This window comes from Eleginops maclovinus, chromosome 17 (assembly GCF_036324505.1).
Source record: "Eleginops maclovinus isolate JMC-PN-2008 ecotype Puerto Natales chromosome 17, JC_Emac_rtc_rv5, whole genome shotgun sequence".
Taxonomy (NCBI): domain Eukaryota; kingdom Metazoa; phylum Chordata; class Actinopteri; order Perciformes; family Eleginopidae; genus Eleginops; species Eleginops maclovinus.
This window is the reverse complement of record NC_086365.1, coordinates 11,681,351-11,695,682: the sequence shown is the minus strand read 5'-3', so window position 1 is coordinate 11,695,682 and position 14,332 is coordinate 11,681,351. Positions and strand designations below refer to the sequence as shown.

Here is a 14,332-nt window from a genome sequence, read left to right as displayed (position 1 = left end):
CATGTGGTCATGTGTTCCAGATCAGATTGTTCTTTGGGCTCAGGCAGAGCGCACAAATCTCAGCGGGAAGCGGTTTGGCTAAGGAAGAAATTGAATTTGTCTCCAGTGTCACATTCAGCTGTGCCTGCCGTATATGTACTTTTAAGCCTCCCTCTTACACAAAGCCTTTCCCTCGTGCGATCAGCAGGTGGAGGCAGTCAAACAGCGTGCCGGGGATAGGCAGCTCGTCAAATCGGAGACAAAAACTGTGAAGGCGCGGTTGAATCACGACCAAAACAAGACATCCAGAGGTACAGTTCGCTGCAGGTCTTTCCAAACTAACAGAGCGGTTTGTTCTGCCGTCACCTGTGCACATGGAGTAACCTCTCCTCCCACCCCAGGATAGAGGCCACATCATGTGACACGGAGTCAGTGACAGGCATCCTAAGAGTCAATGAAGATGTCATGAAGAGACAAACGAAACCAGCATTCTCTGAGCTTTCTTGAAGTGACGACAGAAATGTATTTTCTTTAATAAGGCTATTTTCTCCACTGTACACAAAGCTCAATGTTGTTATTATTTTCTATGATTCTACTTCTCTCGACATCTCTGACCTGTGAAAGCTAATCATCTCCAAATATGGTGATTTTAATTAAGTGTGACATTACTTCCTGTTAACTTATCGGAAAATAACCTTATCCCGGTTGAAAACAAGGTTGTTTTTGTATTGAATCGTGATGGAAGAAATAAGAAAAATAAGAACTAAAATAATAGAATAGGAATAAGAAAGAATAAATAAATCAAATCAGATATTTGGGACAGGATCCCATCTGTCGGCGGCGGATTCAGAAACCCCCCTGCAGCCACGCTTTTTAAAAACGGTTCAACTGTAAATATATTAGCTCCAGGCTTTACTAACATCATAAAGACATCCCCGGCCTGTGATCTTCTCAGCTCCATATCGTAGGTTTATCCACCTTAAGCTTCTTCTTAAGAACATCAACCCCTTAGCTGCTCTGTTGATGTGATTCAACACCTTTCTGTGGCTGAATTTTACACTTAATACTCTTCATGTACTTCAACACGGACATAATCCAACACAAAGGATGAACACACCTCCTGAAGAAAACAACTCATGTTTGAGTAGTATTCACTGAAGTGGCAACTAGCTAAGCTGGGCTCCCTCCTGCCCCTCCTCCTCCTCCTCTTACCGTCCACACAGGCAGGTCTGGCTCTTGTAGTCCCGGCGATCTGGCCCTTCTTACAGGCGCAGCGAGCCGTCTGCCTGGCGATGGTCCGCCGTGGTTGGCTGCTGTCCCTGTCCAGCGTCACAATCTCACACGTCCCCGCTGCCAGCTGGCCTGGAAAACACATTGCACCATAGTATGCGAGGTCAGAGGAGGAAATGATAAACAGGGTAACAATAAAACGAGTCTGTCTCTCCTGTTAAATGTGTGTTCAGTCGTCTGTTTTTTTGGGAATCTTATGAATGCTTAATTGCCACAAGACACAAGTTACCAAATTCAAAGGAGTGGGGTTCACTGAGAACACTCACTGTATGTATACACTGTACAAGATGTTAACACAGGCTAGGAAATTGACTCCCATGTTTTTAAATATGGGATAAGACATTTTGAACACCGCCTCTCCGTTTAAAGTGAGGGGATGTAAGTTCTGCTGTACAACGGTCATTTCTCTCCACACAGAATAATTACATTCCTAATGCCACTTAAATTCCCAAGTTTCCCTTCAGTAAGTGGTTTACAGTAAGTACTTGGGCAACCAAGTTTACATTTAGAAAAAGCTATTTGCTAACATTAGCCACCATAAGCTAGATAGGCTATAACTGCTGAAAAGTGAAGTGTATTGTGAGAAAAGGGTGTGTTCGTTGCTTATGAATTCAACTTTTTATGTTTCAAACACTTAAATTATCTGATTGAATACGAGAAGTAATGTCAATATGTCACCAAAAACAAACCAATACAAGCAAGGCGTTTCAGGCAGGGGGGAAACTTTGGTGTTTGAGCCTTTGCAGACCATTGACATGCGCAAAACACCTTCACAACACACTACAGGAAAGGGAAAACCCCAAAAAGCATAATACTACTTTATCTGACCTTAATCTCATGGATACGTGTTAAAGATAAGGTGTTGATATGTTCACATTCATTTCAAAAGACAGGTAACTTCTTGAAGGTTTACCAGACCCCAGGACAGGGACGACTGCTGTGGTAATGAGAAGCCCACAGATGTGACCACATGTGTGAAGGGACTTTTAAAGACAATAGGAAATTACTTTTAAATTTCACCTACCTAAAGACTCACCACAAGCTATTTCTCATTAAGGGCCACATCCTATCAGGGGCACCTCTTTGAAGGTAAAGTGCCCATTAGCCACGAATGAAACACATGAATACTGATGAACTTTGTAAAAGCCTCCCCCCCCATCTTACGCACACATGCTCGATGTATTCAATCAGGTGACCTTCGTCCTCGTAGCCGGGCCCTTGCTGCTTGCAAATTAACCTTTGTCTGTGTGTGGAGGCCCTCGGGTGCCATCCTAGAGAGGCTTATCAGGATCTAATTGTGATTGGCAAGAGGATGGAAGTTGTGATTAAATCTGGACTTGAGTCCCGAACACTTGGGTGGGCTGGCTTAATGAACTGAGCTGTGAGGGGTCACTCCCGGGGTAATGGGGGATCTATCAGGATTCATCTGCACACTGTGGTGGCCCTGGCTACAGATGGAGGACAATGCCTGTGTTAATAGTCATTTTAGAAGTGGGTCTGTATAAATTCTACACGGAAATGTTAAGTAGTCATACACAATTTCAACTGTTAATGAGCGTATCATGTCTCATTTATCTAAAGAAATAGATGTTTAGCAACCCTTTGCCTGTCATGTGCAATGTGTTGGAGCGCTAGCCAATAGAAGTGCTGGTGTTACATAGTGATGTCACTATGTTCGAAAGTTATTAAAGGAGTCCAATCGAGGCGTTTCAGGCAGGGGGAGAGTGTGTGGGAAGAGCATCATATGGCCTCTTTAAATGATAAGGTATTGACAGGTTGTCTATTTAAAAGTAAACACACCGACTCAAAGTCCACGAAACTCTAGCCATGTTTATCCGTACTGAAGGCAGAAGCCACACATTAGTGCTACATGCAGGTCTATAAATACAATTCTTCCAATACCAAGAAGGGGAAGTGATTACAAATGGGCCAAAGATCTAACACTAGATGTCTTACCGGGGAAATGCCAACAAATCCAATCTGTCATATCTTTTGCACTTCGGAGATAAAGACCAAACCAACCCAAGCAACACTACCCTTTCCACTGCTCCTCCTCTTCCTTCACATTGCTTGCGCTTTTCTCCTTCATGTCTTCTCACATTACTCCCTCTTGCAAGTCTTCTGTCTTCTCCGGGTGATGCCAGATAATGACTTGTCATGTAAGCCCCTGTGTGCGTATTTAAATCTGTCCATGTGTGTATGTGCGCGCGCTCACTTCCTGCATCCTACCCCGCCCACCATCTCTGCAGATCATCTTCTTGGATGCCTTCTTCCTGCCTCCTCTCTCTGTCTGTAGCTTCTCCTTTTGGAACTCTTCCATTACAAGAAGCTGAAAGGACTTTTTGGATGTCTTATGTAATGGCGCAGATCGCTGTGGCGCCGAGGTACCATGTGTGAAGTCAACATGCTCAAAGACTGGCAGATTTGACGTTGCGATTCTCTGATGAAATGTAGGCAATTAATGAGCTCCATCGAGTCAAGAAAAAGAACAACAACAAACAAGGGCCCCGCTTATACTGTCACAGCTGTAGCTCCAGAGAAACTGAATTGATTTAGGTTTCATGTTGTTGTCTTCTAATGTATTATATAAAGCTGCGCTGACTGGTAAAGAAACTTTTCATTTTGAACACCGTAAAGGAATACAATAATTGTGCTCTGCCTTATAAATATGTTTAGCAACCTCTCTGATGGCATTGAGCTTTAGCAGGTGTTCTTCACAGTTAGTTTAGTCTTGATACTACTTCTATTGTTCATCACTTTTTTTTCTCCAAATGTTGAAGCTCAACCCTTAATCAAAATTGTCAAATTGTTGTTGTTTTTGATTATTTTCTTTGTAAGGCAAATTGTAAACCGTGTTTCAACTTGTTTTGAAGCTAGCATGATTCAAAGAGTCAAGGTCATGATAATTCATTAAAATACACAGCCACGATCGTTCAGAAACTTAGGGTTAATAAAGTTATTGTGAGAGGGGAAACATTTCACCGTAATCCCATCAAAAGTTTAACTGAAGTCTGAAATTTCACTCAAAGCCACAAATATTAAATGATCTCCAAAATCAACTAGGATATATCGTCAGGGAACCATGAATATTCGCACAAAATGTTGGCGCTTAATCATCCAGTTGGACATTTTGTTGGATAAAGGGAAAGTCTTACATGCCGGTGGTGCTAGAGGACAGTCATGTGTGACCAAAATCAGTCACCGTCCATGAATGTAGGTACTACATTTCATGGCAATCCACCATGGATGTAAGATAACTGGATTTGACAACCCTAACCCTAACCCTAACCCTTGGAGGTAGGATCCCGTTCATTCCTATGAAACTTGCTCACTGGAGCATAACGCCAAAATGGCCTGCTTCTCAGTGTACAAAAATACCCAGATCTGGTCCCACAGAGCATCTTTCTTAAGCCCCGCCTCAGATCCACAGCCACAGGCGTCTTGGCTCAGTCAAAAGAACGGAGTGTGAAAATAATTCAGGATTTGGCTTTAAGCACATTTTCCCTCTAATGATTTAAACAAGGGCTATAAAACTCTCCATTATGGGTCATTGATTTAGTTATCCAAAGTAAGTCAAAAGGAGAAGTATTTTTGGGCCCAATGACGTCACATATTTGGGATGAAAGAGATGTAAGTCCGTAGAGAACTGCAAAAGAGATTTTTGAGTTTTAAACAAGTTGATTTCTGCTGAAAGCGTACTAGGTGTGTTGCAGTCCTTCTAAATATGATGTAAGAACTTGAGGAAAAGCTGGTCTCAGCCCCCCAAGTAAAGCAGGAGCCGACTCCATTTTTACTTTTCTAAAACAAATTGCCCCAAGCGTCCCCATGGCTGATACTCCAAGGCACAGTGCCAGGGATGCAAAACTAAACGAGAAATGAATTTAACCAAACCTCTCCAACCCAAGAAAGTATTGCTCTCTTTATTTTGAGTAGAGGGGCTGAGAAAATGCTACAGAATACACAGTTCTGCCAAGGCAGTTTCCAGACAGCATGACTTCGCATTTGTTTAAAAAATAATTCCCATTTCTGCTCGGAATTAAAATTGCATAGTAGCTTAAATAAAAAAAATTGGATGTCCAATCTCTTCAGTCATTCCACATAAAAATTGGACTGAGAAAAGAGGAAGCAGTAATCCTGTTTTCTGGAATAGCCTCATGAATAGTGGGAAAATTCTAAAACTGGCAGGTGTTCTCAGAAACAAACCCAAAGCTTGTACCAGTAGCGCAATGATTTATCATCACCCTTATCAGCCTCTGTTGTGGAGCAGTTGTCAGCATGGCCAGCCAAATGGCTGATTAAAATGTATGTGTGGCCACCCTAGAGTGAAATGAAAGCTCCGACTGTTGCAGAAGATGGATTCATGTGGCAGAGCGCACTGCTTAATACTACGTCATGTTATTGACATGCTCCTATGCTTTATTATTTCTCCTCTGTTCCACAGCACATTACCATTGCTTTGCCATATATTGACAAATGTACATGCCAGTGTCCCCCTTGCATACTTTTTTTTCATCGTCTTTGTTGCTTAAGGTTGCTACTTAAGGCTCAATGTGCTGAATCATGTGTTTAAATATTTATCAAATGGGCTTGGTAGGAAGGGGAAGTTTTTGTCCTTTAAAAGTGTTCAGTGTGTCTGAGTCATGCTGGGCCTGCATGCTGGGCTGCACGACAAACCGGTCATTTTAAAAGGATCTCTCAATGTGTTTCCAAATTTGATACAAAAAGCATTCTGCCACGAAATTTACTAAAAATAACCGCATGACGTATCTTTAATCAATCCTAATTTTTAGAAAGGAACACTTGTAGCAGCACACATTAAACACTAAGGCATTCTGGCCTGCAGGTTTCCCTAGTTTGTCTTAGCTGTTACATTCTCACATCTTGTCAAATCTACATTTAGATTAGATGGTTTTGATCCAAACATGCTTACTTTCTGCCTTCCTTAAGACAGACGTTATCTAACATTTCTGGATCAACAGCAATGATTAGTGCCAAGTAACCCAGGCCCTATTGTGCTCATTTTTATATTGTATCTGTGTCTCTACTGTCTGTGACATGTCTCCATGCTTTAATGTTTTAAAAGATATTTATGTTTCTCATACTGCCTGTGCTGCAGCACCTCTTTTCACCCTCTGTCTGAAACCAGAGCCCAGTCTGCTCTGATTGGTTAGCTCTGCTGTGATTGGTCAACCGCTTGGAGATGTCACACGCCCTTAGCCCATAACGTACAATGTGTTAGTCAATAGATAGTGTTGTCACTATGTTACAGAGGGGTCCAATGCAAGTGTTTCAGTCATGGGGGAGAGTGTGTGGGAGAGAAACTCCCTATGGAGGGAACTTTGTGATTTGATGGATTTCTAAATATTTGACGGATGATTGACGGGGGGCAATTTAGCACATGCTAGCAGCCAATAGGGGCCATGCTGCTTTTATCAGCAGGACCTTTGTGGTACGAGCAATCAGCAAGCACACACCTGCATCCAAACAGAAACACTGCGAGCTTGCTGCCAGTGCTAGAATTGTGCAGTGTAAGGTGAGGACCATTAAATGCTGAAATATAACGTATTGATTTGTGTATTAAGCAAACAATGGTGGCGATGGTGTCTCTGAGGAGTGTGTGTTTTGCTGAGAAGAAATATGAACTATAAGGATGACAAATGCACAAACTGCTCTTTTCTAAATATCAAAAAGATTAAAGTAATGGCTTAAGCAAACAGAAATGTTTTCACATAATCTCCACTTTACACAGAAACACTACATGGCAGCTTGACGTGAACCAACATCACATCTGTTCTGTAAAGACGACAGACGGTGCATTTGTTTGGGTGCATGTTAGAAATTGCAAAGCTAAAATGCTATGTCACTCCAGTATGCTACAGCTGTTCTTAAAAGAGAGTCCGGCGCCAAGACTGCAAGACTGAAATCCTATTTTGGATCCACGCGGTGCATTAGCCGAACCTTGATGTCATCCCTCTACCCTGAGGACTGGCGGGCTAGTTTTTAAATGAATCCTTTTAACAAGCCTAATCAGGGGCTGGAAGAGCCGGCTGAACAGCATGTGGTGTAACAGGAACGAGAGCGGAGCCGACGGAATGACTGCTCCAGGTAAAAGAGTGGTGGGATGATGTAAGGCCCGAACAGAATCGCAAAAACGATCTTCACTTGAACAGGAAGAAACTGGGGTCCAGGAACATGGAACGGGCTCCTTAAAATCACTATTTGGAGTCTGGAGGTTTCTCTGTAAATGAAATGACTTTGGATACAATACAGTATAACCTTTCTTTTAAGATGTGACAATTAATTCTGTTCAGAGCAATGTGTTACGATGAAAATAAATGATTTAAAGACAGTTTAATAACATTATTTATGATGAATCATGAAGAAAGAGTGCAGTAGTTAAGTGATTTATACAGTGGATGGTATGAGTTAGTTTGACCTTGTACGAAAGATGCCTATTCCATTAGTTTGGAAGTCTAATATCTGATCCCGTTTAAGCTTACGTTAGCTGCAGGTAAGCTTAGAGTCTTGAACACGGGTAAACAACTAGCCTAGCTCTGTATAAAGGTAACACAATATGTCTGCAAACATTGTTATGCCCATCCTAAATCAAATAACAAACCCAAAAGGGTTGACATTCTACTGAGTAGCTTTGTGGTGGACAGTTTTTGGGTTGGAAGAAGTGAGATAGTCTGGCAGTTTGTAGTTGTGCTTGCTCTTTGAGAAAACAAAGTGGATTTTGGTTCCTGTGAACAAAGCAAGGCTACTGGTTTTCCAAGCTACAGGTTCCAGCTTCATATTGCATTGATAAATATGAGTCCTTTATCAGTTTAATCAAGTCCACTACGATGGAAAATATGACTAAATAAGACAAAGCTGCAGATAATCTCCCATGGTCTTGCATTGTGCAGTACATGGTGTTGAACCGGATTAAATCCCTTTAAATTACCTTGATGTACAGACATTCATTTTCCCCATCCAACACTGATCGAGTGACCAAAAATTCATCATAAAGCCATGAAATTATTAATGCCCTGCCTATGGAGCCATGAGTCAGAGAGAAAAGTTCTGGAGAAAATTCTCATTGGGAGTGCTGTCTCATTATTAGGAAGGGAAATAGAGAACTGTGGTCTGACTGGTCTATTTTGGGTAAAGCAAGCCTGTTCTCCGCTTGCTGTGTGGAGCCACTGAACAAAAAAGTGATTTGATTTCCCTTTTCTGCCCTTTTTTTCTGTAAAAATGCTTGGGCAAGCAGCAGCCACACAGAAGCACATACACACTCTTATAGAAGAAAAGAAAGCACAATGACAGCACAATAAATACACATATTAGTGAATGTTGCCATGCAACCACAGCTAAAACTTCTTCCCACTCCTATCTGTTTGATAAAAAAAAACACTGGGATCCTATCGTGTTCTCAACAGGTCATTGTAAAGCACAAGACCATAAGTAAACAGGACGATACAGAGCTTTCATTTGACTTAGTGTGGAAAACACATTACTGTTACGGCTACTCGCTAAACATTAGCATGTGGATGTTAGCATTTAGCTCAAAGTCATTCTAAAATAAAGCATTAAAGAAGGCTAGAGTAACCGAAGACTCAAAGTTTTGGATACTTAAAACCAATTTATTTGAGAAAACTAAGGAAACAAATAGAAAAATAAAGAAACTGATTGTTTTTCTGTCTAATAACCTTTTTAAAAGCTTTGGTTTTTGGACATGTTTTTACTTTTAGGACAAAACAAGAAATTTGAGTTCTTTGGACTTTCAATAGACCTTACTTTAACGCTTTCTGAGATTTTTAGCAACTTGTTGACTTTGCCATCTCACTAAGGGCAAATGATACATCATACTTGTGTTCAAATACATTAAGAACACATTCAGAGGCTTATAGACAAATTCTCATCAACCTAATGCATGTTTTGTTTCTATTCCTATGACTCATTATTCAAATACACTTAACCAAGTCCCCATGTAACTTAATAGGGTTTTTTATAATAAACCTTGGGCCTTTTCTTCTACTGTGACCTTGTAAAGAATGGTGTTTTCCCTCGAGACGCCCTCTTTCCTCCAGCGTTAGTGTTTTAGACTAATGAAGTCGGCTTAATAACAGGGTGTTAGTTTTGAAAAAAAATGAATGATCATCAATTAAAACGGAGGGAGCAAAGGGAAAACAAATGAACCCTGTAACCCTCGGTAACACAGGAACGCTTATGCGCATACACCAGTGCTGCTTAAACTGCTGCATTTATGCACTTTGTTCTCCCCAGAGGATGCATCACAACAGGGCGATGAAGTCCTTTAAATGTTTCTATGATTTCCCAGACAAAGAGCCCCTGGATGAATGTGAGTATGCCAATAATCTTTCTCTTTTTGAACCCTTGAGGGAGAAACGCAAAGTATGTCAGACAGTGTTAGGCTCCTGATCAGGGCTGGCTGGTTCTATGTAGATGTTATTCTTAGGGTCTAAGATCCAAACTGTTTTAATATATTAGTCAATATGAATAACTCCTGTCTAAACTGTGCTACTGAGGATGTATTGGGGTAGATGTTTTTGAATAAGACCTTTTGTGTCAGAATAAGAGTGAAATGGAATAAAGTAGGTCAAAAAAATAACTATCCCATTAATGTTAATACTTTACATTTTTGAGGGCCAACTCAAGCCCCACCCCCACATGTGGCTTTTAAAGAAATGTCTGTATACTGATTCTTCCTGTTATGTTGTATTCAGTCCTGTGTTGGTTTACTTCTGTCGGAAGTGTATCCATCAGTCACCAAGTAAAATTAAATCCATAAATGAATAAATAATCTAACATTTTATTTATAGAGCTCTTTCCAAAAGGTACTCAAAGACACTTGCAGGTGCATGTTAAAATGAATCATGGGGGTTATTGGGGTAACCCAAAAGTAATCAGGTTACATTACTTGTATATTGTGATACTCAGATTAGGTTACTGATCAGATCTTTTTTTTTTAAGAAACAGATTATATTTTTGAAGTGACACCTGGCAATAATTGACAGGATGTTCGATACCAGAAACTGAAATCCAATATTTCCCTGGAATCCTTTCTGTAATTTGTTCCTTTTTTAAGAAATATACAGCCGCGGAGAAAATTAAGAGACCACTTCAGCATTATCATTTTCTTTAGTTTAATTATTGATAGACATGTCTTTGAGTTAAATGATTATTATTATTTTATTGTATTCAATAAACTACTGTCAATCTTTCTCTGTGTTGGAATTCAACAGACACTGGAATGGCTGCCATACATACAGAGAGATGAAGATTTAGGAAAACGTGGAGTGGTCTCTTCATTGTTTCCGGGGCTGTATATATTTTAAGCATTTATAAGCCTGTGTGTGAAGAAATACATAACACAGCAACACAATGGGAATACCTAACCACTGAACCAGAAGTGCAGTAAAATACATGGACATACTGTAGCAGATTATGCTCTTTAGCTTTCATGTTATAAATCTTATTTACAGTTTAGCCATCACGCAAATTACTATTTTGATTAAAAACATGTTCTGTGCAAATGCTGTATATGGTAACCCTACAAGGAACCCTAATTAGAAAAGTAGGGACGTTATAATAGCAGCATTGAGTGCAGAGAATTGGCTTGATGTTACAATGAAATGTCAATGAGCTCTAGTGGCTCTAGTCCATACTGAACCTATTTTTTTTTAAGGTTATGAGTGCTGATTACCAATCTGCAGTTTCCTTTATAAAATCAATCTTGTATTTTTTAATCAACCAATTTACAAATCAAATAAATCCTTGAATCCTGTAAGCCTAATTGATCTAGTTTTGTAGTGTTGCTACAACAATCACCAGGTGATATTTAACACTGAGTAAGGAATAAGTGTGTTGTTACGCCAGAAACGTCTGCAGCAGGAACACCCTTAAACAGGGTTAATATTATTTACAGGAGTTTAATCTGATACTTTTTGATCATCGTCCGGTACAAATGTGATATCACGCCCGCAACAAGTGTGTACTCTGTGCACTTGTGTATGGGAGTGGCAGGGTGCATGGCTCCTTTCACTGCAGCTCGATCAGCATGCAGGCGGAGGTGTGTGGGAGAGCGGTGATTGAATACAGAGGCAGCGGGCCCCGGCACTGCCTTTAATCTCCCCATCCCATTTAACTTGGCCTCTGTGCTGCTGCTCTGCCGAGGCTCAGCTGGGGCATAAAGACACACACACACACACACACAAACACACACACATTGCCGTCTGTCTGCCTCTCCAGAGCCTATGTCTTCAGATCTGCCTGTGTGTGTGCGACCCCATCTTACCCATCTTTTTGCTGCTTCACATATTTTTCTAATTGTAATTTCCATAATCAAATTGGAACTTTTTAAAATAAATAAACATCATGCATTACAAACTTGTATAACATTTCAAAAATCACAGGAAACCAAATCGTCATTCCCCCTTAGTGAAATGACAGGTAACACCTTCAAAGTATCACGTAGCTTTAATACATGTCGACGCTGATTTCAGGTCATGATCCATTTTATTTTATAAGCCAAAGGGGAACATTACACACTGCATATGATAAGATCAGTGAGCGTGGGTTGGGTTGTAGTTACAGTTATCTTAGCAGTAAAGCACACTTTTAACGGATTTAGAGATCGTCTTATTGCCGAATCCTCAAATCCCATCATTTGAAAATGAACTCTTCATCCCAGAATGAGTGTCGCCCTGCTGGCAGCTTCTGCTTTAAACTCTCGGGCTGATATCAGAGAGGTTAGAGAGATCTGCTACAATTGTACCAATCAATCTCTTCCTCCTATTATTGATGTTGTGAGAGAAATGCTAGGATCCTAAAAAGGGAGTCAATATCAACAACAGTAACCAACAAAGCCTTTTTTTCTACGTTATTGTTGCCTTTGTGAGCGAGTACAGAAGCATTTGTTTTTTTTTGTATTCAACCCACTGTTTACTGTTGAAACATGATGAAAAAAGAACATCTGCAGCAGTCTTATTCAGTTCTTCCTGCATATTTTAGTTTGAGATGACAAACACCAGTAGTGCTTAAAATGTCCAATTGGACCGCAAGGCAATATTTCTAAGTTTGTTTCCGACAACAAATGCCCATTGCTCCAAAAAAATACACACCCCCAAACCGAAGCTCATAGGTTTGACTATAATGCAAAATGACAACGAAGGCATGGATTTCCAGCCTTAATCTACCCCTGATTGGCTTAGCCTCTCACTAACCAATCTCAATTCCCAACCAACAAAGGCAACAAACGCAACCCAATCAGAGCCGGATTAAAATGAGCCAAATGTGTTCATGTTGGTTTCAGAAAGTGTGTATTTTTCACACAGTTGACATTTGAATTGAGGATATTGGTCCCCAAAACAAGGCAAATGAAAAACTGCTGCAACAAGTCTTGAAAACTTTCAAAATTGCTCAAACTTTAGGTCAATATATATCAAGGAATTGCTCCACCTTTAGAGAATTTTCAATGCACAAGGCTGTATGTGAAAATCGAGTTTAGTGAGGATGGTGACCCAAGCAGACAGAGGGAGATGATAGCGGTTCTTAAGCTTTAAATATTTAGAGGCTGAGAGTCAATATATAAAGAGGCAACCCCCTTATTCCTGGCCACAAAGGAGAAACCGTTCTTGCTAGGGGAAATGGTGATGCAAGGGCATTTCTAATGTACTGCTATATTGCAGTAAGAGAGGTAGTGGAGGTCTACAGTATAGCGCAACAACACAATGAATAGAAGAGTGGCCATCCATTTTTAAAGGAAAATAACATTTTACAGGCTCCAGGTATCAGGTTAAAAATAGTCTAGCAGCAGACTGGTCTCCCAAAAAAAACAGATGTAGCAACGCTGCCAGAACCCACGCTTAAAGCAGTCCCTGTATTGGACAGAATGTGCCGTGAGTTGCAGGACATTTGGCAGCCAAACCAGACTGAAAGTTAATTTTTCTGTGTCCCAGCGGAAAAATAATCTGTAAGCACAGTTTGGGGTACAGGAGATGAAAACAGAGAGACACGACCCATCAGAACCTCCACTCTCTCGCTGATGGCTCCCAGCTTTTGGCTGCTTTTCAGGTGAACCGCTCCAGCAGTGGGCCGTCATTTATAAGCAATGATTTGTTATGTTTTGAATGGAGTGTAGCATCTGTGTGTAGTAAGAGCACTAACAAGGGTTAGAGAGACTAGATTGAGTAGTAAGCTAACGTAACTTCCAAAGCCAAGGAGCACATCTTTAACGAATAGTTAATAAGTTAAACTAAAAAACTCTCATTCATGAATAGCACATCATCCTGGCTGGTCCCAGCGCTAAGATAGCATTAGCAACCATCAAACTCTTGATTAAATATGGAGATGTCCAAACTGCAGCAACACCTGCCAACGTTAGCCAAGACAGGGTTAGCTTTGTTTCCTAAACACCGGTTAATGGTCATACAACCACTGGATAAGATTTTACTTCCAGGAACAAACCATCTTTAGCACAGTCTCAATCAAGTTCATATTTAAAAAGATTCTTATGTTAAAAATTATGCGGGAAATAAAAAGGCACAGAGAGCTCATTCAACCTATAGGCTAGTTAGCTAAATTAGCTAGCTAGCTATGACCTAGACAGAAACTGCAGTTGTGCGGATTAATATAATCATCTCAGCTGTTCTTCGGTTTGTGGTTAGAAATGAGGAGGCTACTTCTGTTTACCTCTATCTGAGAACAAGGACACATTGTTAAGAAAGTTACTGAGAGTTTAGACCGTTAAATCTTATCATGCAGGTATATTAAGGCTAATTTAAGGAGGTGGAGTTCAGCAGACCATCAATTACCAGATGCCTCTAGCTGATTCATGCACCAATTCTACCTAAAATTTAAATAATGTACAGAGCATCTCATAAAATTAGCCTACTGTTACACACAGTTCGGGCGCCAATCAAAGCTGGGTGGAAAGTGAGCAATCGTGCAGCTGTCAGTCATACTTCAGTTGAAGATTGCAATTTGCCGTTTTCTGTGCGGTACATCAGGAGAAATACCAAGAGGCAAGGCAATCAAGAGAAAGAGGAAAGTGTGATGG

General features: G+C 40.5%; 1 protein-coding gene across 2 annotated transcripts in view; it reads right to left on the bottom strand.

Moving 5' to 3' along the window:
• Positions 1 to 14,332, bottom strand: part of LOC134878949 (chemokine-like protein TAFA-5) — a 121,991-nt gene that overhangs the window by 45,576 nt on the left and 62,083 nt on the right. For both annotated transcript variants that reach the window (XM_063905137.1, XM_063905138.1), the window contains exon 2: positions 1,192 to 1,341. In XM_063905137.1, the coding sequence (XP_063761207.1) occupies positions 1,192 to 1,341 (150 nt within the window). The remainder of the gene's footprint in view (positions 1 to 1,191; positions 1,342 to 14,332) is intronic.